Raw genomic sequence first — 23342 nt, forward strand, 5'->3', positions numbered from 1 at the left:
CCTATAATTCAGAATTATGATTTAAAACTTTCATGACTCATTTTTCTCTCAAAACAGAAGTACATGACTTATATTGTTCGGTTTATAGCCACAGAATTATGATTTGTATGTATGTAAAGTGACGATAAAATTTTGATAAATTCGAGTAAATCGCAATTATTTCTGTGCCAGTAAAGTTCCTGAATATTATTCCCAATTCTTACTTCCTTAACCTACTTCATATATTCTTTATCAAACCCCGGAAATAAAATGGAAATCACGGAATTACTACTCGACCTATTTATTAGATGGGTTGAAAAATTGTATCGGTTTAAAAAGGATGTCGATTTACTATTACAGCAATTAATTTAGTTTATAATAATCTAAACATGTACTCTCTATGATTTCCTAGGTAATTACTAATGCTTGAATTCAGACTCGTTAGACTCGTTATTTGAATAATTTAATAAATATTTACCTAAGATAATCACTTTAATGCATCTCGCTTGAACAAATATTTCAATTCAAACGAAAGTTCTTCTCCGTTTCAAATTATTCAAATAAATTCCGATTCCTCTAACAGTCTATACCCAGCAAATGAAAACCTAATCACTTATTTTTCTCATCTGCTGGACACTTAGCTCGTGCTTCATCCACAAATGCATTTGCACTCTAATTAAATCTGCGCAGAAGAAAATCACCTTGGAGTCGTTCTCGTACTTTTTCAGCTGAACTGAACGTGCCAATGCATTTGCGATAACAATGAACGATATCTTCCAACCGAGCCTACCACAGAATTACGAAAATCTTGACCTCGAACACTGTTGAACGCTACTCACTTGAATGGGTCGCGCACGCGTTCCATGCTCGAAAAAGGAGTCTGCGTCAAAGACGCGTCGAGGTCTCCTGACCCGAAAACCAGCAGCCACGACTACCAAGCGAACAAAAGGTAATGTTAACCCTCCTTCTGACAAGGGTTTCCCCGCCGGTACATAGAAATCGCTGCGAGCTATTTCCTCGAAAATCACTCTATAGGGTTAACATTGTTCTTCGGAGGCTCTGCACCTGATGGAACCTTGCTATTTTAGGAGAACGCGACCGACGAGTAGATACGGGAGCAAGAGGCGTACTAGAGATTCTCTAATTTCGAAAATCGTATTTCCAGCGCAGGATCGACATGCGTGCACAGTGACGTTCCAGTTCGGAGGCTTTAACAGGCCTAAGAGCGAGATTTGTCTGACGGTAAGGGAGAACGTGCTCACGCGCGATGCGGCTCACTTTTCGCTTGCTTCAAGAGGTTCATTGAAATGCACGGTCATACGCTGTGGCACGCGGTTCTCACCTTGTCTGGATGATATTACGATCCGCTGCTTTCGCGAGGAAGCACCATCGAGGGGACGCGAAAAAATCACCGATCGGGGAAAGGATCTATGAATTATTCACCGCTTCGCTGGGAGATTCTGATCTAGAGGGAAATACAATTAGCAATGGAGCGTGGGTTCAGACAGGGCTAGGGGTCGAGAAGAATAATGTGTGCTCCGAGCGCGTTGATTTTTAGTGAATCATGGTTTTGGTATTATAATTTAATAGCATGAGAATTTTTAGATTCTTTCGTCTAATGAAGTAATGTATGCACTAAATCAAATGAACTAATTTGTGTATCAAGTAGTCTTATTTTGCCAGGAGTGATTGTGAAGTGAAGAGAGTATGGGATTGTAACTGTGAAAAATGAGGATGATAATGACGAATTTATAGCGAAAAATACTATATTTGATTTTATTACCGCAGTTTCATTTTAATTATGGGTAGATTGTGTATGTTTCTGTAATATTATACCTTTAGAAACAGAGCTGAAGAAATGCAATCTAAAGGTAATATTGTTTTAGGCTCTAAATATTATAATGTATACTTTACTTTGAATATTTTCGGTATTTTTGCACATTATGGGTATACCTTTTTGCAGATTTGCATTTCTTATAAATGCACAAATAATTTCAGTTTACTTAAGAGACAAAAAATACGCTGTATAAAATGGGATAAGTTAGGTAAACTGGTTCTGCAAAAACTGCTTCAACGAAGGGAAATTACATTTTAATATTTAAATACTCTGCAGAGTTTTTTATATGATGTAAATAATGTCACTATTATTTTTTTCAACTTACGTAAAACTTTGAAAAACGGATAACGTTTCTGTAAATCGCCTTGTACATATTCAGAATATGAAAATTTTATGACGCTATTAAAATATTTTATTGTGAGATGCAGCCATCCAATTCTAAGAGTATTTTCATTGGCAATACTGTGCAATGAACATAGAAATCGAGAGAAATTTTAAAGAATACTAATATGCCTAGAACTCGGTAAATTTTTTAATTAAAATAAGATGATAAGTTTCCGTATCAAAAATGACGATATGTACTTTCATATACTTGTTTCTTTAAAAACACGTGAAATATTATAAAACAACTTTATTGATAAAATCAATGTTCAATAATTTAATCTGTCAACAAACAAGTAAAATTTACTAAATTTAATTATTTTATTCATGATATAGGACCATTGAATTAATTATAATTTAATTAGTTTTATTTAAAATCTGTCACTAAAACTAAGTGTTCTTTGTTTCCTACCATCAAATATTATACAGAAAATTATGAGATAGCTTTTTAATAATGCAAGTAATATACTACAAACCAACAAATATTTTTAATGAAAGTAGTAATGGTATTTTATAAGATTGAATTAAGTAAAACAAAATCAAAATTAAATTAGGTTACTTGTAAGGAGCTTATAGCAAATATATACTGTAAATACATAGCTTATGTATTCATCTTCTATCGCAAATCAAATATGGAACTGAATAACACTTGCCATATGCAGAGTAATTCAAATTTCAAATAAAATTATTATAATAAGCAACGTAAACAGAGTGTCACAGGTCAAAGTGATAAATGAATTCATTAGTAGCAAATTACCCTAAACTACCAAGACTATCCCAAAAAGATAAAAAGAAAACAAAAAACCACTCACCCTTTTGGCGAAGAACCCGCTGAGCACTCTCACTGCCAACTGAACTTGAAGCAAGTCGAGGATCAGACTCAGCATTCCACCTGACATCTCCATACGCGTTACTTTTATTGGACCCTAACTTCATCGGCTCCTTGGGCAGCGGCGGTAGAGGTCTGTCAGCGTCATACTCACTGACATCAGTGCAATGAGGAGCATCGCGACGATCTTGATGCGAGAAGACAGAATCAGTATCAGAAGTACTGTCTTCGCTCCTGTGCCTTCGAGTAGGCGGTTCTGGGGCAGTGCCATGCTTGGTAGGCCAGCTTCCGCTAGGCAAATCCTGTCCTGTGGGTGATTGGTTTGAGAAACTAACTCTCTTCGAACCGCCAGCGCTGCCATATTCCACAGATTCTCCCCCTATTAAGCTGCCTCTTTTGAATATCGGCGGAGGCGCCGTTTTCCCATCATCATGAGCCTCCTCCTCATAAATCGAAGGATTCTCAAGTTTGCGCAAGCTAGACTGCACGTCGCCTCGGTGGAAATGAGGAGACGCGCTCTTCGACCTCTGTGCTTCCTGTCTCCCGGGGTCAAGAGGCTTGGTCACCTCTCGACGATCCCTAATCGCCTGCTGAGGCCTCACGATTAACACTGGCTGGTTCTGCCCCTTCTGACTCTGCATCAGCGGCGGCTTCCCAGTAGGATTCGTTTTAGAGCGACGAAGATTCCCGCCCCATGACTGTGCGTGATCATATCCAGGAGGAGCCCAGTCAGTCGTCGTGGGACTCGGGAGGAAACCCTGTCTCGAAGCATTCGATCTCGCGGGACTCTTCGAGCCACCAGTCACGCGATACGAGATGTCCTCCATCATATTTTGCTCGTAGATGCGCCTCTGTTGCTCTTCATCCAGCTTCTTGAGCTGCTGCCAGTATACCGCCTCCCTGACCTCCGGCAAATCAATTTTCCTTGCCATCTGCTTCGAAGTCGAGGTCACAGGAGACGCGAGGGACTTGCGATGCGCCTCCAGTGCCTTCTGCTGCCAATAATATGCTTCAAGGTGCTGTCTAGTCTCTTGTTTTGACGGTGACAGGGCTCCTCCGTTCGCAGAACCTCGTTGACCGTACACTGACTCAGGAGTTCTCTGAACGTAGGCTGCCTCATCAAGAGACCTTGAAGCGGGTGATTTCTGCTGTTGGGGAGCACGCTGGGATTCCGTGTGCCCAGTATTCGAAGCAGAATGCGCCCTTTCTTGCCCGGATATTTTAGAAACTGAAAGTGATCGTTGCGACTGAGTCGACTGAGTGGGTTGAGCAGGCGGAGAAGACTGAGTCGAGTGACTCTGTCCCTGGCGATGAGTCTCCGTAATTCGAAAGTCAGGGCTTCTTGCCCGATTCGCCTGGGATATGTTTCTGTCTAAAGTTGCTTCCTTCGCTGAATCGCAGCGTTTCTGGGGACCCTTTGGTGGCGAGGACGCCTGTCCCTGAACCCAAGCCACCCTATCGTCACAGTCTTTTTTCTGTACATCCATCCGACAAGATGACCCTTGACCAGTGAACTGGGACAGGGAGCTCCCACTTCGTTGGCTGGGAACAGGTTGATTTCTATGTCCATAAACTGGCTCAGGCCGAGGTATTTCCTGGGGGAAGTTCGTGGTCAACCTTGCGCCAGGAAATTCCTGATTGCCGCAGGGAATTTGAGTTCGTGGGTCTACAGAGCTCTCTGCGGGAGGCACGCGAGGGGAATTCGTGATGTGAACAGGTGACTCCACGGCACAATGCCTGGCTTCGTTTGATGGCCGAGGTATACGTGTTTCATATGCAGCTTCCCTCTTTGGGGAGGCTATCAGGATCTGCTCGTTGGGCTGAGCCCTTCGCGATGATAACGTTCGCGATCCCGGCGACGACACCGTCTTTCCTGGACTTCCGAGAGGGGAAGAGGAACCGCATCCTCTTTGATTCGCCGATTCTATGCGTCTTTGACTGTCGTCCAATTCTGTATTATGTGAGCTCTTGGGGGGACTCTGTTTCGTAGACATGTCTCTGTTATCGACGGAGTCCTCTGTAGAACGCTCTAAGTGATTGGAGTCATTAGGAGCTTCCTCGCAAGGTGAAGATGGTGTTTCGTCGTAGATACGGTCATTCATGCAACGAGTCGATGACCTAGAGTGTGACTTCTCGTTTACGTAAATTCCTTCTCTGTGAGAATCTTCGTCGTCCAGTTCTCTTCCACTAGGAGAGCCGCTGTTTCGTGGTGAGTGTAGGTAGTATTCACCGCTTTTAGAGCTGGAAGGAGAGAATTCGCTTTTCTGGCTTGAGTTCGGTGTGCAGCTGGAATCAGCGTAGTCTCCTGATTTCTGGCTAGATCCTGATGAAGGGTACTTTGGAGATCTTCCTACCAAAGCTGCCCTCTGGTTTTGATTCACTATCGGCTGTCTTGTGATCTTCACTTGAGCAGATACGGATTTTAAAATTAATCTCGATGTTGCACTGTCGTTTTCGTACAGTCCAGGGTCGATCATGAACTCCGGTTTTTCTGGTATGTAAGCATTCTTCCCAAATCTAGTCATGGTTTGCTGCCTTTCTTCCTCTTCTTCAAAGTAATTCTCGTAGTTAGCTAACTCCGTCCGAGAGTGTGGGATCGCTGGTAAGGGCCTGTCAATTGGATGAATCGCTCTTGGTCGTACAAGGTATCTTTCGCTAGGGGGAGCTGAGATCCTACCCGAAGGTCCGTGGTTCCTATGAAAGAAGTAGGTTCGACTCACGTGATTCGGTTCCTGCAGACTGTGTTTTCGTTCAAGCTGCCCGTATCTCTGGCTAAATTCTTCACGCTTGTGTCTCTGCTCGAATTTCCGAATATCTGGGGATATTCCAAGGTGTGCGTTTCTATCGTTCCATCTTTCATCAGGCGCAATCGAGCTAAGGCTTGAATCTGTAGCGTAAGATCGAGGCAGCCCACTTCTATCTCGCAATACGTGTTGATCGTCATCTCGTGCTAGATGATCTGGGGTACTGGTTATAGGACCCTGGTCAGGGAACAGTTCTCTTTTAATCTCATCCAGTCTTTCTTCGATAATAGATCCATTCAAACTGTTGTCCAACTTCACGTTTCTCTTGATATCCTCGTTCAGGTTCATGGTGTCAGGCGACCTGGTGTAGTTTCCATTCTGCTGATATCGAGCAAAGTATCTATCGTCGTGCTTCTTCCGCTCTTTTAATTCCTTCTTCTTATAATCCTTCCGCGAGTCTTTCGGTGAGAAAAACCCTGGCAGAAGACGACGAAGTCCTAGTTTCTTTTTCTGTTTCTCCTCCTTCTTCACCCTAGACGATCCCGCTTCCATGGTGAACTCTCGTATGAGACTTGCGTATCCGTCTTTCCTCGAACGATTTTGCGCGATGTACATCCAGTTGACGGAATCTGTTGAACTATCTATACCTTTAGGATAGGACTCACTGTCCACGAGCTTTGCGTGGTTCGTTTTATTCGGATCGTTCTTTAGAGGCAAAGAGAATGTCTTCCACGTATCAGATTCCTTCTGATGATATTTAGCTTTCATAAGACCAGTCTCATCATCAGCTTGGCGATTTTCATTCACAGCCTTAATGTCCTCCTCCACAGCTTTGATCCTGTCCTCGAGGCACGAGTCTGAATCGACTGTGCTAACGTCACTGCTATTCCCGAGGATCTCCTCAGAGGTTTGTCTTTCGCTGATATCTATCCACTGACCGCCTTCAGATTTCCCTCCAAAATTTCGCAACGCAGGTCCTCGCTCCTCTGTTACACTTTCCCTGGAGGAAACACTACCAAACTCTTCTACGTATGAGGATTTGGATGAGTCTGACGAGTGCCGCTGTAGATGGTTTTCGAGAAACTCTCCTGACCACCTCTTCTCTACCTCAGACACCTTCTTGCTGTAACTAGGTCTCGCGTTCTTTTCGGTCACAATACTCTCGTCGAGATCTTGATCCTCCTGCTTCTCCTTGCAAGTAGAATTCAGGTTGGCTTCTAACGATCTGTTCTCCTCAATCTTCAGCCTCTTGTCTAGATTGTGCTTTCGGAGAAAGCCCTCGTCAAACGCGATCTCGCTAATCACTTTTTCGTTTGCGTTCGAGTCCACGATGACAGGGAGCTTCAATGCGCGATTCGCACGCGACTCGAGCAACTTCTTCTTGTATTTCTGCGCCGTGTTTGCGTCTATCTTGGTACTCAGGTTCTGCTGTAAATCCTCGATCTTAGACTTACTTTTCTCTAGGCGATCCTTCGCGTCGATCCCCTCGACCTCGTTTTCGTCATTTTCGTTATCATTTTTATCCTCTTCCTTCTTTCGGTTGTCCTCGATAGTTTCATCCTTTGTCTTTTCTTCCACCGTTTTCCTTTCAATTTCGTCCTGCAATGATGCTTCTAAAGAATTGTCCTTTACATCCTTTTCTTCTCGTGTCTGAGCGTGTTTATTGTCAGGACTCAAATATTCAGAGTTCAAAGAATCTGCATTCCTTATCGCTGGCTTGCCAGACACTTTGGGTGGTGTTTTGTTTAAACGCAGACCCCCTACCACGATGCTGCCAATGGAAGGGCTTTTAGTTAATTTGATAGGTTTGATTCTATTGTCTAGGTTCCTCGTGGAAACGTTGGCAGTTTTGGAATTGTTGGATCGAGAACTTTTAAAACCGTGGTGACTTGGTTTAGAAGTAAATGCGTTTTTCGGAAGCGAGCTACGACTCACGGCGTCAGAGGACTCTTTATGGTCACCCTTCAGTCGCGTTTTTCCAGGCTCGCTCTTTATCGAAAGTTTCCTTGAACTTTCGTTTTTCGTCAGGAGCACTTCTCGCGACCCGGTCGATGACTCCAAGACGATCTTCTCGACGGTAACCTTGTCGACCGAGAGAACTCGAAGCTTCTCGAGCTCCACCTTCTTCGTCTCGCGCTCGCTCCGTACGTCCGTTTTTGAGGGATTCTCACCGCCAACTTCCTCCGCCGCTGCCATCCTTCTGGTCCCACGAAGCACCGACTAGCGACGCCTGAAAGTCAAAGCAAGCAAATGTTGCACTGAATCATGCCACCTTGTTCTAATAATAAATTTACTTTTTTAACAAACGACTCTACTTGAATTGTAGACAAACAGTTCTTAAAAGAAGTACCAAGTCAAGAAGGCACTTTTATTGTAAAAGTTACTATCTCTTGGTATACAGATCGCTTGTACTTTTAGAAAATTATGGGGTAATAGGGAAGGGACGTAGAAAGTGTGGTTACCGGAGGGCAACATTTAATAATGGCACAGTTTTTTCTTTGAAGTCCCTAACTACATAGTAAATAAAAATTGTGTGGTAGATTACTTCTGTACACAATTTTGTTGCCATTAGTTTTTCTTTTTAAATGTCCTATGGATGGGTAAAACTTGTTTGATTTAATTTATGTGCAGAGTTGCACGTTAAATCATTCTTAACGAGAAGTAAGGCAGAAACAAAGAAATATTTATTTGTACCATAATAAGTACTGATGCTCTATATAGAGCTCTAGTGCTCATGATGTTTCATGTACAGCTCACATATCCTGAGATTTCTTATATGTGAAGCTATAAAATATTATTTATAACGATAAAAACAAACGTAAAATTTGAAGCAGATTTATGCGCACATCCTATTTTTCTAAGTGTTAGAGTAAAAAATTCTCTTAATTAATGCACATAAATTGAAGAAGCAATTGAGAAATCTTTCACTAGTCATACTTACAAAGAGGAGTTTTTTCTCCCTCATTATCTTGGCCAATGCTTCTGATAAGAGTTGATCATTAACCAAAGCAGTAATGTATTCGACCAGATTATAAGTACTTTTATTCAAATAAGTATTGTGTGTTTGAATCAAATCAACTTTGACTATTGACTCGATTGATATTCTAAACAAAGAGTAAATCCCAATAGTGAGGAGTGTAAACAATGTTATATTGTTGGAAATGTTATACTAAACTATTCTTATTTAAGAGAAATGAAAAGATTTTAAAACTTCGAATACTTGATAATTAAAAAATTCTAAATCCGAAAATTTAAGAATTTGAAAATTTAAGACTGAATATTTGAAAATTTAAAAATTTGAGAATTTGAATAAACATTTGAATATTTGAATGTTTCAAAATGTGAAAATCAAGAATTTGAAATTTAAAACAGCAATGTTTTGAAATTTGAAACGTTGATAAGCAATAATCAGAGTGCGGATATTAAATATAACTATAATTTGGAGTAAAAATCGTAACTGTTACTGGGTGTCGCTGTAAAAGGATAAATGAATAAAAGAAAACCAAAATGGGAATGAAAAATAAGCTATAGTAAAAAAGAAAATGTCATAGATAAAACAGAAGCTTAAATACTGCCTCACTGTAAAAAACAAGTAGTAGTAAATCATTATTTCTTCATAAGATTACAAAACGAAAGGATATATAAGGCTTTCTATGAAATCAGAATCCAAATTTTCCACGCTTCATTGAGTTTTATAGTGAAACCATACGAGAAGCAGAGTGCATCGTGTATTAGTAAAACAGTGCAGCGGGTTGCCAGCAAACAGCACCTCAAAGCGATAAAATCGACGCTCTACTAAAAATTTCAAGAGTCTCTCTGTCGAATTCGCACAAAGGTAATATTATAATGGAATCTCGAAAGAGTATACCCTTTGATAGTTTAAAAAAATAGGTAACTTATAAGCTATTGTCTTATAACAATTATTAAATTTAGAATCAGAATTTTGTAGATCACGTTAGGCAACATTTTAAGTCTATATTCGATTAGTTTTTATTATTTTAGACTACGAAATGGTGAAGTGTAGTACATTGTTTACGTTCTGTATGATAGGATCGATTCATCCACTTAATTTCAAATTTTGAAACTATAAATGTGTCAAGCTATTCTACGATTTAAGTTCATCAATTATTTGAATATTTAAGAATTCTTTTACTACAAGAGAAAATTTCCTATAAGTTAAAATTTCCAACGTTTTTAAAGGTGCAAGGCCGTGTAGCCCTTAACTTTTCTCATTTTAGAAATGCGTCAATTTCTAAGAATATCAATATACTACAGAATTAAGTCTTTGTAAAGTGCAGAACTGACATTTAGCTATCACTATTGTGACATAATATTATGATGTCACTACGATACTGTAATAGAAAATGACTAACAAGCAGAATGTAAAAAATTCACTATTTTTCAGTTCATAAATCTCAATAAATTATCCTCAGTTTTTGTATATCCAATTTTAAAAGCCTATAGGCTTTCTGGTACCATACACCTACTTTATGATAATTTCAATAAATATTTATTATTCTATTTTTATTTCCAATTTCATTGCATACAAATTTTGTAACAAGCCCTAGAATACGCGTAAAATGTGTCTGATGGGAGACTTATTCTACTGCCGACGTGATAGGTCAGACACAGCGAAATTAGTAGACTAAGTCTCTAGCCAGACGCATTTCACGCATACTTTAGGCATTTTCTCAACAAGTAACGACTTGGATACAAAGCCTCCAACAGAATTTTGTCTACATTTATTTCAGTCTTACATCAGCACATAGAATGACTTTAAAATTTCTGGCATGTGTCGTCGAACACCCTGAATACAATACAAGAAATAGTTCAAATAAATGTTGAAACCTTCTCTTTAAAAAGAATTGTGAGAGCAACTTTTCCCTCTCGTATCAGTCATCGCAAAAAAATGTACTACACCCTATGAACTATTTAATGACAAAAAAGAAGAATTAAGTAGACACCTTGACTTGTAATCATTCAAGACATGAAGCATAAACGTCAAAATTATTGATACCTACTAGCTTCCAAAGACATAACAATACGAATCAGCGTATCTTGAAATAACTCCTCCATAAAAGCAGTAGTGTCTAGCTTTACCTCAGCATAAATACTACGATACCACAGTAGCTAGAGCTTCATTTTTAGCGAAGTCAGCGTTATTTCGCTACCAGCAAGAGTCTACTTATTCCCTCATCACCCCAAAGCTTCGTGCTCGCGAGGTAGCCGCAGATCGAACGGTATGGAGGCGAAAGGCAACGAGTCGGCTCGAGACGCTATGCAGGCGCCAGGATAATGTCAGTCGCGGTTGTAGCTTAGTGCATATCGCGTTACCGCGATTACGAGAAACCGATCTCAGCCGTGCGTTCATCTCGGCTTCCACGTTACGTGACTCGTGCCTCGTTACTGCCCAAAGAATGTCGCCGCGTTGCGCTCCCTCGGTTTCCTATTTCCCCTCGTCAGTTGCAGAGACCCCCACAGCAGCCAATATGCAAAACGCTGGTCTGTTCTGCGATCGTCTGAACCACCGCGAGAGGAATGGTCCTCCGAGTGCTGAACCCTCAGGCGATCGACGCTGGAGCAGATCTGACCAGTACCTTACATGCATTATACAGGGCGTTTCATAACACGTGGGAGACATAATATGCAGCATGCTTAGAAGCAATGAAAAATAATGAGACACAATGAAAAATTGAAAATGTAGCTTTAAAGTACTATAACAATGGAAGTAGTTAGATAATAGTATGTAATTTTTTGGATTTTGTTGGAATGAATTCTTCCTTGTAGCATAAAACATGATACCCCTTAATGAAATTGTAAAATTGAGAAGTAGCTGGGAGCTCTGAGTTCTTGCGAGTTTTTCAGTTGCACAGGTGTTTTCAGGTCTGAACATCACAAACAAACGCAAGTGTCTGCGAGCCTTTATGATAGACAGAATAAAATTTTCAAGGAGGGTAAATATGGAAGACTTATTTCATACGCTTTGCATAATGTTAAACACAGTAATAACTGGTCTTCCAAGTTTGCCATTCAGAAAAACGTACTATTTAACAATGACGTTATATCATTGCTTCACATGAATGATGCATGTACAGTCCTGTGCCATCGAATTACAGCCACCCAAAATTTTCTACTCCTTTAATGCTTTTAATGAAACTACATAGCATGAGTGAACTTGAATAAAATGATTAGTAAGTACTGATATTATACTGCATTATAAAAATACACAAAATACATGTTAATAACACTGGGTCTACCGCTACATAGTACATAACAAAGTTATAACTTAACACAAAACAGAAAAGAGAAATGTTGTACATGTGTCTCTTTTCTATTTTCTAAAAAGTTATATTACTTTGTTGTATGACACGTAGTGTAGACCCAACTTAACGTATGTGCCCTCCCTTTACTTTGATCACTGCTACTATTCTTTCTGGCATGTCGTGTATACATCGTTCTACCATATTTTTTGTCTTCGCTGTTGTACCAAATATCTACAACCTTTTCTTCCAAATCGGCTACTGTAGTATTTGAGAATGAATATACAAGTTTCTTAAATAAATTCCACACATTTTCCGTTGGATTCATGTCGAGTGAATTACCTGGTCATGTGAGAAGAGAGATGTTTTCGAATGACAAGTTCATGGTTGATTTTGCCCTGTGACACAGTATCAGATTGAAGAATAACAGTAAGATGTAAATCGATTGCTGTAGCCACAGCCATTTTAATTTGTAATAAAGATTTGGACAATCAAAGACAATTTGCAATTTATAATACAGGATTATCTGGCGTATTTTCCTCCATCTTTATTATTTAGAGTTTTCGATATTTGGAGCACTAGCGATAAATCTATACAAGGATCTCAAATAAACCTCAAACTCTTCCTCAGTAATATCTCATCTAAAGTAAAAACAAATTTCCCACGAATTTTGAAATTAGTATCAATTCCAATAATCAACGTCCAACTGCAGTCAGAAAAATAAATTTTTGTGAGTGGCTCTAATTCGATGGTACGTGACTGTACCTATCCACGAAGACTCATAAACTATGTATCACATTATTACCTATCAACAATGTAAATTTTCAAGTAATAATGGATTTCTCAAGTAGATTTTCGTCCCATTTTCTCGAAGAATCGCCCACCGCGCGTCGTTGTCAAATGGTCGGCCATCCGAGGGCTAATCGAAATGGAGCGTGCGTGTTCCAGGCTCCAGGCACGGCCATCGTCTTCGCAGCTGGAACGGAAGAGCTGGCAGCGCCAAGTTGCCAAGAGCAACGACCGTAACCGATTCCTCCTGCGAGTCTCGAATGGTAGAGACCGTGCTAAGCTGATTGGAACCGCGCCGCGGCGCTCTACGCATTTTTCAGCGCGTTTTTCGCGGTCCCGTTACACCTTTCCTTTCGCTCGCGGACCAGCGGGCCGAGGCAAGTGTTTCCGGGAATTGACGTGAAGTGTACGAAGAGGGAGTTTTTTCGTTCGTTTTCGTTCGAAAAGCGCGCGAGTGGAATTTTAAAACAATGTGTTAGAACTGGTTTCACCTTTGGAGTATGTACAATCTATTGAGAACCATCGTTGCGTTAACGTGACGTATTATTTGGAATTGTATGCTGTATATTTACACTTTTAAATTGTTTTTTTTTTGGGGGGGGGTAGTTTTATAACATTTTGTGGCGAATTTAAATGCTGTTCGGATGTTTTAAAAAATTGAATCTTTTATTCTTTAAAAGTGTTATTTAGGAACTGAATTATTTCGATGTAATAAACTGTTTGGCATGCAATTTTATATAAGGTCCAATGCACATGAGCGACATTTTGACACACGATTTTGCTACAATCATATCGCAGCTTCGTTTCAAAAGTGATACAACTAAAAAAAAGAACGTTTACGAAAATGTGTTTTATATTAAACTGCTTTATGATCGTAATTTGTAAACCATGTTTCCTGAATTATATCGCTTTTGGAGCGAAGGTGCGATATGATTGTAGCGAGATTGTGCCTAAAAATATTGCTTGTGTGCGTTGACTCTAAATGTAAGTTTATGTAGGTGAGTTACTTCGTAGGTGAATGACGACTTCCTTTTATTATTAATTATTCTTTTATTGTATCGTATATATAGTATAAATGCATTGCAGGTGAAAGTTATTTTATGCGTAAGAAAATTAATATTTACTGTTATATTTAAAAATTTATATACGATTATTGCTTTGCTCGAGCTATGTTTCATTCTGCAGATAATTTTTCAAGTTTCAATAAATTTAGAAAAAAATTTATTACTTATGGGGTAATCCAAAATTATTAAAGACAATATATTACCTGTCAAAAATATCTGCATAAGCCTAAACGCACACGACCAACAATTTTGTTGATCTAATTACACAGTCAACAGCATTTTATACAAATATTAATTGTCTCTTATCGTAAAGAAAAAAAAATTGTTCAGCCTATAATTGTCTTTTAGTTAAATCGACAAATCTGTTAGTCACTTGCGCTAGGCTAAATATTTTTTGTAAACTGACATACGCTCACAGAAAGCTTTAAAAATTTTAGAAAAAGTTGTTTTAGGAAGAGAGAAAAGTACTAATGAAGAAATTTTAAGTTGACTGAAGCTACAGTGGATGAGATTTAAAAAAAATTCTCCATATAAAATCTTTTTGGAACATTAATAGAAGAAGATGCACAAGTTAAAAAATTTGGAAAGACAAAAGATCAACTACTATATAAATTCGTATAACTACATAAATTTAGTGCAGAGCTATTACACCATACACCGAATATTATGAAGTATTTATTTTCTTAGAGATACATTTATTTTATTATACACTTTATTTAACACGAATATTTCAGGAAATTTAATCCGAAACTAAATACAGATTAAGTGTCAATAAACGTTATTATTATTATCTATCGCTTCGGACATTTCAAATGAAAGTGAACCACTCTACTATTTATCGTCGTTGAACCAAGTCAGAGATATAGAAAAAAATTGACAAGTAGATTTCGTAACAGTTAAGCCAGAAACTTAGACGAATGAAGATAAAAGTCTCGAAAATCCGCAAAAGTAATAGCTGGAGCAGAAATCTTCCAAGATTTTTCTTATTTCTATTAAATAATTCTTTTCAAAACTATCTGAATCATATTAACAAATCCATTACCTTAGAACAAAGGAAAACAAGGATAATACTAATTTTCGTATATTAAGAATTACGAATGCTGCAAATCTATAAAACAGAAATTAATTAATCATCCAGGAAAGCCATTAAAATCATGGAGAAAGATTAATTTAATTAAGTTGCATACGTAGGTAATATGTTGCTTTAAGAAACAAGTAGAGATGAAAGTTTTGATAGAGTACGAACACAAATTGATGTTTGTTCTTATTAGCTGTTATGTAGGTTTTAATGGGTGAAGTGTATAAGTATCTTTTACGAGTAGCAATGAAAATTGTGCATACAAAAACCAGTCCAGGAAAGATTTATTTAGAAGTTGTAACGAGAATATGATATGTTAATTTGGAGCGGTATAGTTTCGTTAATATCTTATTTCTAATTGGAGTCGTTAGATGGTGAAGTTTCTTAATGCATAAATTTCGCACCTGTTTTGTTCGATTTCAATAAAATTTTATTTGAAGTATTATAGTATTATTTTAAATCTGAATATTTCTACTCTGAATGTTTTGGAAAAAGTAATAAGGTATAATAAGCTTTTAATGCTTATACAAAAATTTTTGAAATTGAAATACCTGATATTGCATTCATTGAAATTAAAGGAAGTGAAAACCAAATTTTGTTTATTTAATAAAATTAATCAAATGTTTCAATACGTCACATAAAAGTCAATATTTTATTTTTCCCTTTTCCACTGATGAAAAGAATTATTTCGATATGTATATAAAGTGCATACAAAATATATGAAAGAATTTAAGACAAATCTTTTGCACACAAAAATAAATGATAAATATTCATACAGACAAGATTTTTCTGTTTAAATAATTTTCTATATAACCTGCAACAACGTTATAAGCGAGTCATCAAATGACATGTTCAATGTAGCCTTGAGCTCAATACAAGTTTCTAAAGATCATAAAAATATTTTCATGCAACCAGTAGTACAACATGCTATTAGTAATTAATTAGTGTCAGCTGTCTTATCTCAGTAACAAGAATTACAGAAATATAATACAAAAACGAAATTCAACTCAGAGATAAGTAGAACAAATATTTCTGTAAATAGTTCTCATTATCCTCGTTATTGTTTTACTTTGTTGAGTTCAACAATCCTATAATACTAAATATTTCATATTCAGTACCATCTACAACTTATGCTTTAAATTCCACTTAAGGTACTTCTCAGCCAACTATGCTAGTCAAATTAGAGTTCCTTTACAGATAACAAATATAAAACTGATACGATAGTGTGTAAATTACAGTAATAATTTTTAACACTATTTCCACAAAAGTTCTTCATAATACAAATTAATTTTGCTGAAAATTTGTGCAAAATATTAAATTTTAACGTTTACCTAAGAATTCGTCTCATCAATGACTTCGTCGAAAACCAAATGGGAGCATAATACACGTGGGATCAAAAATCACGATGGAAATGCAATATTTGCTACTGAAATTAATACGCAAGTATTGACTTACGATGCTGCTGATAATAAAAATACACGCTGTCGCCATCGATTACGTAAACAACGTTTGCACTGAGGACTGACGCAACGCAGTGCGTTACACGGGAAAAAAATCACTTTGGACGTCATGGTCGTCAGAAATTACAGAAAGCAGAAGTCCAGACAGTGAAACCTTTGAGAGTATACATTCCCAGACTATCGATGGAGACAGGTATCGTGTAGCAAGAACATAGAATTATTCACGATATAAACTCGTGGCTCGGTGCCTGTCACGAGCTTATAACGTGTAAAGGTCATGTGGAGTCGTACATCTAACTGTTTCGTTCTCTATGACACCTGGAAATTGCGAATGCAGTGATGAGTTATATCGTCAAGATTTTGTGTTTTGCATTCTTAGCTTCTGTTTGAGATTGGAATCACTTAAATAGTTTAATATTTGAAATATGTTATAAATATTCGAGTCTTAAAAAGAAATTTATGTTATTCAAATTAATAGGGAACAACAGCTCCAAATAAGCAAATTTTCCCATAATGTAATAAAACAAGTTTTCAGTGGATAGTCTGTTTTACACATTACTTAAAACGAAACGAAATAAAATTAATTAAATTCGTTCACATGTAACTTTATATATTACATACCGATATTGAATAATTCAAATAGAATATCAATATTGTTTTTTTTCGCATATCTTTTATAAAATTGAAGAAGATTAAACTCATGAATCTCAAATTTTGTTGGTAACTGTGTTACATTACTTTCTTAAGTAAAACGAGCTGTGTAGGGTAGTCAACGACAGGTGTCAGAAATTTGAAAAGGTTATTCTACGTGTCAAAATAAAACGAAAATGAAAATAAAAGGAATTGCATTTCTTTGTTGTTGACTTATTATTTGTTCAGGAAATGCTTAAAATACGCGTGAAATGTGTCTGGTTAGAGACTTATTCTACTGACTTTGCTATCTGACATGGGTAATGCACGCCTCCAGTAGAATAAGTCCCAAGTCAGACACATTTCTTGCGAGTTTTAGACTTTTCTGGGACACGTAGTAGCTTCGAAATAAAACTCTAAAATAATTTCGTCATTCTTCATCCTTGTCTTATTTTAACACATAAAGTCTACTTCACAAAGTCACTAAAGTCACTATTTTTCTTTATACCCTACATATAATACTCGAATCTTGTGTTATTCTAATAATATCTACACGAATTATGCTATTACACTAATTATTATACTATTCATGAAACATTCGAATCATTGAAGCATTTAACAGTAAAATTATTAAAAGTAACGTATATCTGTCTTTATCGAAGTGTCAAAATTACAGGTCTTTGACAAAATGCATGATTCATACGAATAACGCTATATATTTCTCTACTTTCATTCGACATTAATGGAAAAGAATTATTATGTGTTTACAGAATAAAATATTTATAAAGAGTAACTGTACCAGCTTATAGTTTTAATGTTATATATTAAACGAAAGAAAAATATAAGACATATGACAGATGCTCATTAAACTTGCTTCCTATCTCGATTCCTCATTTCTTTACAAGATCACTCTCAACATTATTTGAAATAACTTTCAGAGCACTCTAACTCACAGAAAAATTCAACATCTTTAGCAGATTACGTATCATTAAATCGTGTTTCAAATTTTAATCGAGGTCACGTAACCCTGCCATTAACAGCACACAGCCTAACCCAAACACCAAATTAACGCGAACCACCAAGATCCAGCGAATCAAGATTCCATCCCAGTCCCACTCCTACTTTTACCAACTCTAAATAACAAAACTATCTAAATCCATTTCCCAGATCTGTCAAGAACGCCTTCGTGAAAGTTCCAAGACAGCTGAAACTGTTAAGATCCGAGTGGCAGTTTACGTGATTTACAGCGTTTGAAAGCCCATCTATTTAGTTGGCTGCTGGTAATTGCCAGCGTCCGAAGGAGGAACCAACGGGAAACGAGAGGTTAATGCAAGACGAACGTTCGACATGGCGAGCTAATAATTGACAGGGCCGATTAGTTCAACGAGTACCGGCGTTCTCGGTTAATTATCGCGAGTCTCGTTATCCCATTATCGTCGTTAGATACTATCGCAAGGGGTGAAGCAACCTCCCTGCGCCGCTTGCCGACCGTCGGTTTACAGGATGCACAGTGCACGACACTGTTGCATCGCTGCACCGAAACTCGTCGTTGCAACGCGTGGAATCTGATGAATAATCGTCGCTTCAACGACTTATGTAAGCAGGAACCGTCGACGAGGACGTTCCCTGTGCAAAGTGTTACGAAACTCTTCTATAAATCGTGGAAACGAAGATCGATAAGGAGGATCGATGGAGCAGTCTGCGCTAAAGAATGCATCGCACATGATGCCTAGGATATTTAAGAAAATGAACGCTGAGATGGGTACGAAACTGTGTCTTTGCTTGGAAATGTTCCTTTTTGGTGTTTACACTGTATGTGCTGCTGTCACTTTTTCGTAATTTAGTTCTATGAAAAAGAATAGTGGGAATTTAATTCTATGAAAAAGAATTTTAATTGATGATTGAAGGTCTTAGAGTAAATTGAGTTTAAAGTCTGTTTTTTTTTATTGAATAGTATATCTATTGGTAATGTCATGGTTACGATATCTTAGTATATCCAGATTACACTTATAAAAATACAGGGAAATTAACTTTAAATTCAATTTACTTGGAATTATATAGTTGCAACATAACACCTTCATCGTCTAAACCCTTGAATTGTTGTTTGTTTCTATATGTGCAATATTTTATTTCTTGTAAAAAAGAAAATTCAGTTTCCTTTATTTCATTTTACAGTACAGTAAATTAGAGTAAAAAATTGTATGCAAATTTAGATTCTTATAAAATAAATATACTGATAAGGGTCGATTCTTTGGGCTTTAAAGAAAACTGATTTGAGATCAGTAAATTTTTATCTCTAAAGTTTATTAAAAAGAGCAGTTCATGGTACTGTAATTCAAATTAATAATATTGCACTGATTGGGGTCAAACAAAATCAAATAGAAATTTATATTAATTAACTCGAGCTGGAATATTAATATTACATTTGACTGACGTCAATATTAACACGCAGTTCATTGTATTTAATATTAGTAACACTAATATTAACATATTTTATATTGACTTTATTATCATTAATGAATTATTTAGCAAAAATTATTTGTTTTGTATATTAACATGTATGTATAGATATACTGACACATCTTGACTGTCAAAACTTCAGAAATCTAACTTATGTACGTTACTAACTTACTACAACAAGTATATATGTATTATTTGAATTTGGTTTTGATGAAAATAGAGGAACAAATTAAAAGTAATGTTTGCAAAAATAAAAGTGAACCTCTTAAGATGCGAATTTCTTTACTTACGAAGAAAATAATTTAACGAATATAAACTACATAAATAGTATAAATGTAATATTGCCTTGTAAAATGTTGTAGTAAATATTTAATCACGATAATATTTGTACTCACATAATTAAAAACTTTTTTAATTTATATTAAATTATGTTAAGTAATTTATGTTTAATCATGTCAAATTACCCGACAAATAACACAGTTTCAATTATAGATTTTGTATTAATAATAAAAAATTGTAAGACAAGCAAAAATTCCAAACACTTTAATGCTTGTACACGTTAAAAAATCAACGTAGCCACACTTATATGTTGTTATCTTTAATAAGGTGAAAATTTAAATAAAACCGACAGGACACTAATATCTGTGTGTGTATATTTAAAGAAATCAAAGATAGGAAAAGTAAAAGAAATAAGAAAACGAAGAAATAAATGTTAATCTCAAGAAGTATCCTATGAACCTAAACTCACACAGAAAGGAACATCACCAACGTCGCATATCATTAGTTCCGATATCTCAAGTTCTTATCGCCACCTCAACGTTACACCTAGGGAACTTCACCCGACCCCTAACCGACCACTCGACCGTGAGCACGCACAGAATAGCTAAACCCCCAACTTCCGGAACGTCAACTGAAACGACACCTGAAGAACCACCAACACACAGCATCGACTACAACAGAGCACCAAGAGACACCAGCACGCGTGGAACGTCATCGGCAATTACAGCGATTAAGCGCGCCGACGTCTTTCAGATAAGATAGCTCCGCACAGCTACCTCGCCACAGTTGCTCCTTTGTCCCCGATCGATACGCAGAAACCGTCAATTCAGCGATACAGCAGTTCGTCACGAAGTAATTACCAGATCAGGGGTCCCTCGATCCCACCAGCATCGGTCCCCTGTTCCCACGTGACCGGCAGATCGTCGAATAACGACGAGGATCGCCGTGGATCACAATCACTGTCACTGACGCGATATCGGTCTCGCTGATCGATCGCCGAACTTATCAATGAAACACACCGCGAACGAGCGTCGAGACTCGCGGACAGCGAGCAGATATCGTCGCGATCGAGGATCTACGGGAGGGACATCGGCGAGGACCCAGACGGCTGATCGCGAGACGAGCGAAAGGGAGTCGAGGGGGGTGGACGAGGGGCAGAGAGGGAGGGACGAGACGGCGTCGACGATGGTTGCTCTCTGCCGACTGACTGCGAGCACGTTCGCGTAATGCCCGTAGAGCGAGAAAAACAAAAGGTGGGGGGACAGAGGGGGGCAAGTAAGAGCGAGATGCCAGGGACCGGGGTCTAACTGACAGAGAATGGATCCGAGAGCGGGTAATCGTGAACGCGAGGAGAGTCGCGCGACCCACGAGAGAACGATTCGATTCTGACGATGACTGAACCGTCGCGTCGACCGACCCAGCCGACACCAGCCGCGGTAACGCACCGATAACGAGCCACAGGTACGAGCCTATTTACTTATGACGCATCCTCCTATCAGTGTCCCGCTGATCAGTGGCGCTCAACCGACCCTGAAAGGACTTGCCTTGTTCAGATTAGGCGAGTTACTGGGGTTCGAGTGCTTTGAATATGGAAGTGATTTGGGGAAATTTGAGGAGTGTGGACGTGTTGTTTTAGGTGACTTGAAATGTCCCGAGTATCAATTTTGTCTAGGCAGGTCCAGATTAGTCAAGTTACTTGAATGCAAGTGATTCGGGGCAATTTGAGGAATGTGAACGTGTTGTTTTAGGCGACTTGAAATGTCCCTTCGAGTTTCAATTTTGTTTAGGCAGGTCCAGATTAGTCAAGTTACTTGAATGCAAGTGATTCGGGGAAATTTGAAGAATGTGAACGTCTTGTTTTAGGCGACTTGAAATGTCCCTTTGAGTTTCAATTTTGTCTAGGCACATCCAGATTAGTCAAGTTACTGGGGTTCAAGTGGCTTGAATGCAAGTGATTTGGGGCAATTTGAGGAATATGAACGTGTTGTTTTAGGCGACTTGAAATGTCCCTTCGAGTTTCAATTTTGTTTAGGCAGGTCCAGATTAGTCAAGTTACTTGAATGCAAGTGATTCGGGGAAATTTGAAGAATGTGAACGTCTTGTTTTAGGCGACTTGAAATGTCCCTTTGAGTTTCAATTTTGTCTAGGCACATCCAGATTAGTCAAGTTACTGGGGTTCAAGTGGCTTGAATGCAAGTGATTTGGGGCAATTTGAGGAATATGAACGTGTTGTTTTAGGCGACTTGAAATGTCCCTTCGAGTTTCAATTTTGTCTAGGCACATCCAGATTAGTCAAGTTACTTGAATTCAAGTGGCTTGAATGCAAGTGATTTGGGGCAATTTGAGGAATATGAACGTGCTGTTGTAGGTGACTTGAAACATCCTTTCGAGTTTCAATTTTGTCTAGGCACGTCCAGATTAGTCAAGTTACTTGAATGCAAGTGATTCCAGTTATGACCAACGTGAACGTGTTATATTACTTGACTTGAAATGTCCTTTCAAGCTTCAAGTGAAATCGACGTCTTTGCAACTTCTTCTTGCCTTGAAATACATGTTGACTGATGTAAGCCATGGTGTATATTATACCACACAGAACAAATTTCAAGTAAATCGACGAACACGTGAACTTTCAGGAAGATGACAAAAGTGTATGTCTTGTTTGAAAAATATAACCACGGTGCATCATCTCTGTCGACGCCATTTTTATTATTTTTGTCTGACAGCTTGAATTCAAGTTACTTTTGAATTCGAACTACTTGAATCCAAGTAACCTGGCTTGTATGAACGCAAGCTTATATACAAGTGACTTGAATTCAAGTAACTTGACTGATATGAACAGGGCTTTAGGGTTGCGTAACATTATTGTGGGGATTTACTACTTTTGGAGTTCGATATTTTTTAAGTACGATTATAATAGAGAACTCACTGTGACAACATCAGTCAATAATGAGTTTATAACAGGGTTATATTTTTAACAGGTGGATTGGGTTAGGGTTTAATTCAATATCCTCTACATACGACTACAATGTGTATTCGCTGTATACTTGTGGAAGACTAATGAATTTCTACTGAGAGGCACTATCAAGATTTAGCCTCAGTGATGAATTCTTCAAGTAAAAGATATCTTGAATTCTTATAAATAAATTTACTTTCTCAGTAACTATTTGTTGTTCTGTTACCAATCAATTTTTTTACTTCTAAGGATACAACTTTTGTTTATTGAAATGAATATAAATCTCGGTTTAAACAGTATACTTTGACATTACTCATAACAGAGTGATGTCACAACAATTTCCTGCTTATCCTGTAAAATTTCATTCTCGTCACTTTACGACCTATCCAACATCAAGGCGTCAGTTTCTGCACATGTCATCAATTTCTTGTTTCGCTTAAAATGCATATATCGCGAACATTCATCCAAGACACAAATACTGTATGGGTAAACACGGTCATAATGCGCACGACGAACAGCCCCACGTTAACAAGTACATAGAGGGGTTGCAATACTGTATTCACTGAATGTGTAAACATGATCATAGCCCTAAAAGGGTT

General features: G+C 37.9%; 1 protein-coding gene across 1 annotated transcript in view; it reads right to left on the minus strand.

Annotated features, from left to right (window-relative positions):
• The window catches only part of LOC143181058 (uncharacterized), a 219603-nt gene that overhangs the window by 189589 nt on the left and 6672 nt on the right, over window positions 1–23342 (minus strand). Inside the window, exon 2 of the mRNA XM_076381249.1 lies at window positions 3010–8000. Within this exon, the coding sequence (XP_076237364.1) occupies window positions 3010–7966 (4957 nt within the window). The 5' untranslated portion in view covers window positions 7967–8000. The remainder of the gene's footprint in view (window positions 1–3009; window positions 8001–23342) is intronic.

This window comes from Calliopsis andreniformis, chromosome 6 (assembly GCF_051401765.1).
Source record: "Calliopsis andreniformis isolate RMS-2024a chromosome 6, iyCalAndr_principal, whole genome shotgun sequence".
Classification (NCBI taxonomy): Eukaryota; Metazoa; Arthropoda; class Insecta; order Hymenoptera; family Andrenidae; genus Calliopsis; species Calliopsis andreniformis.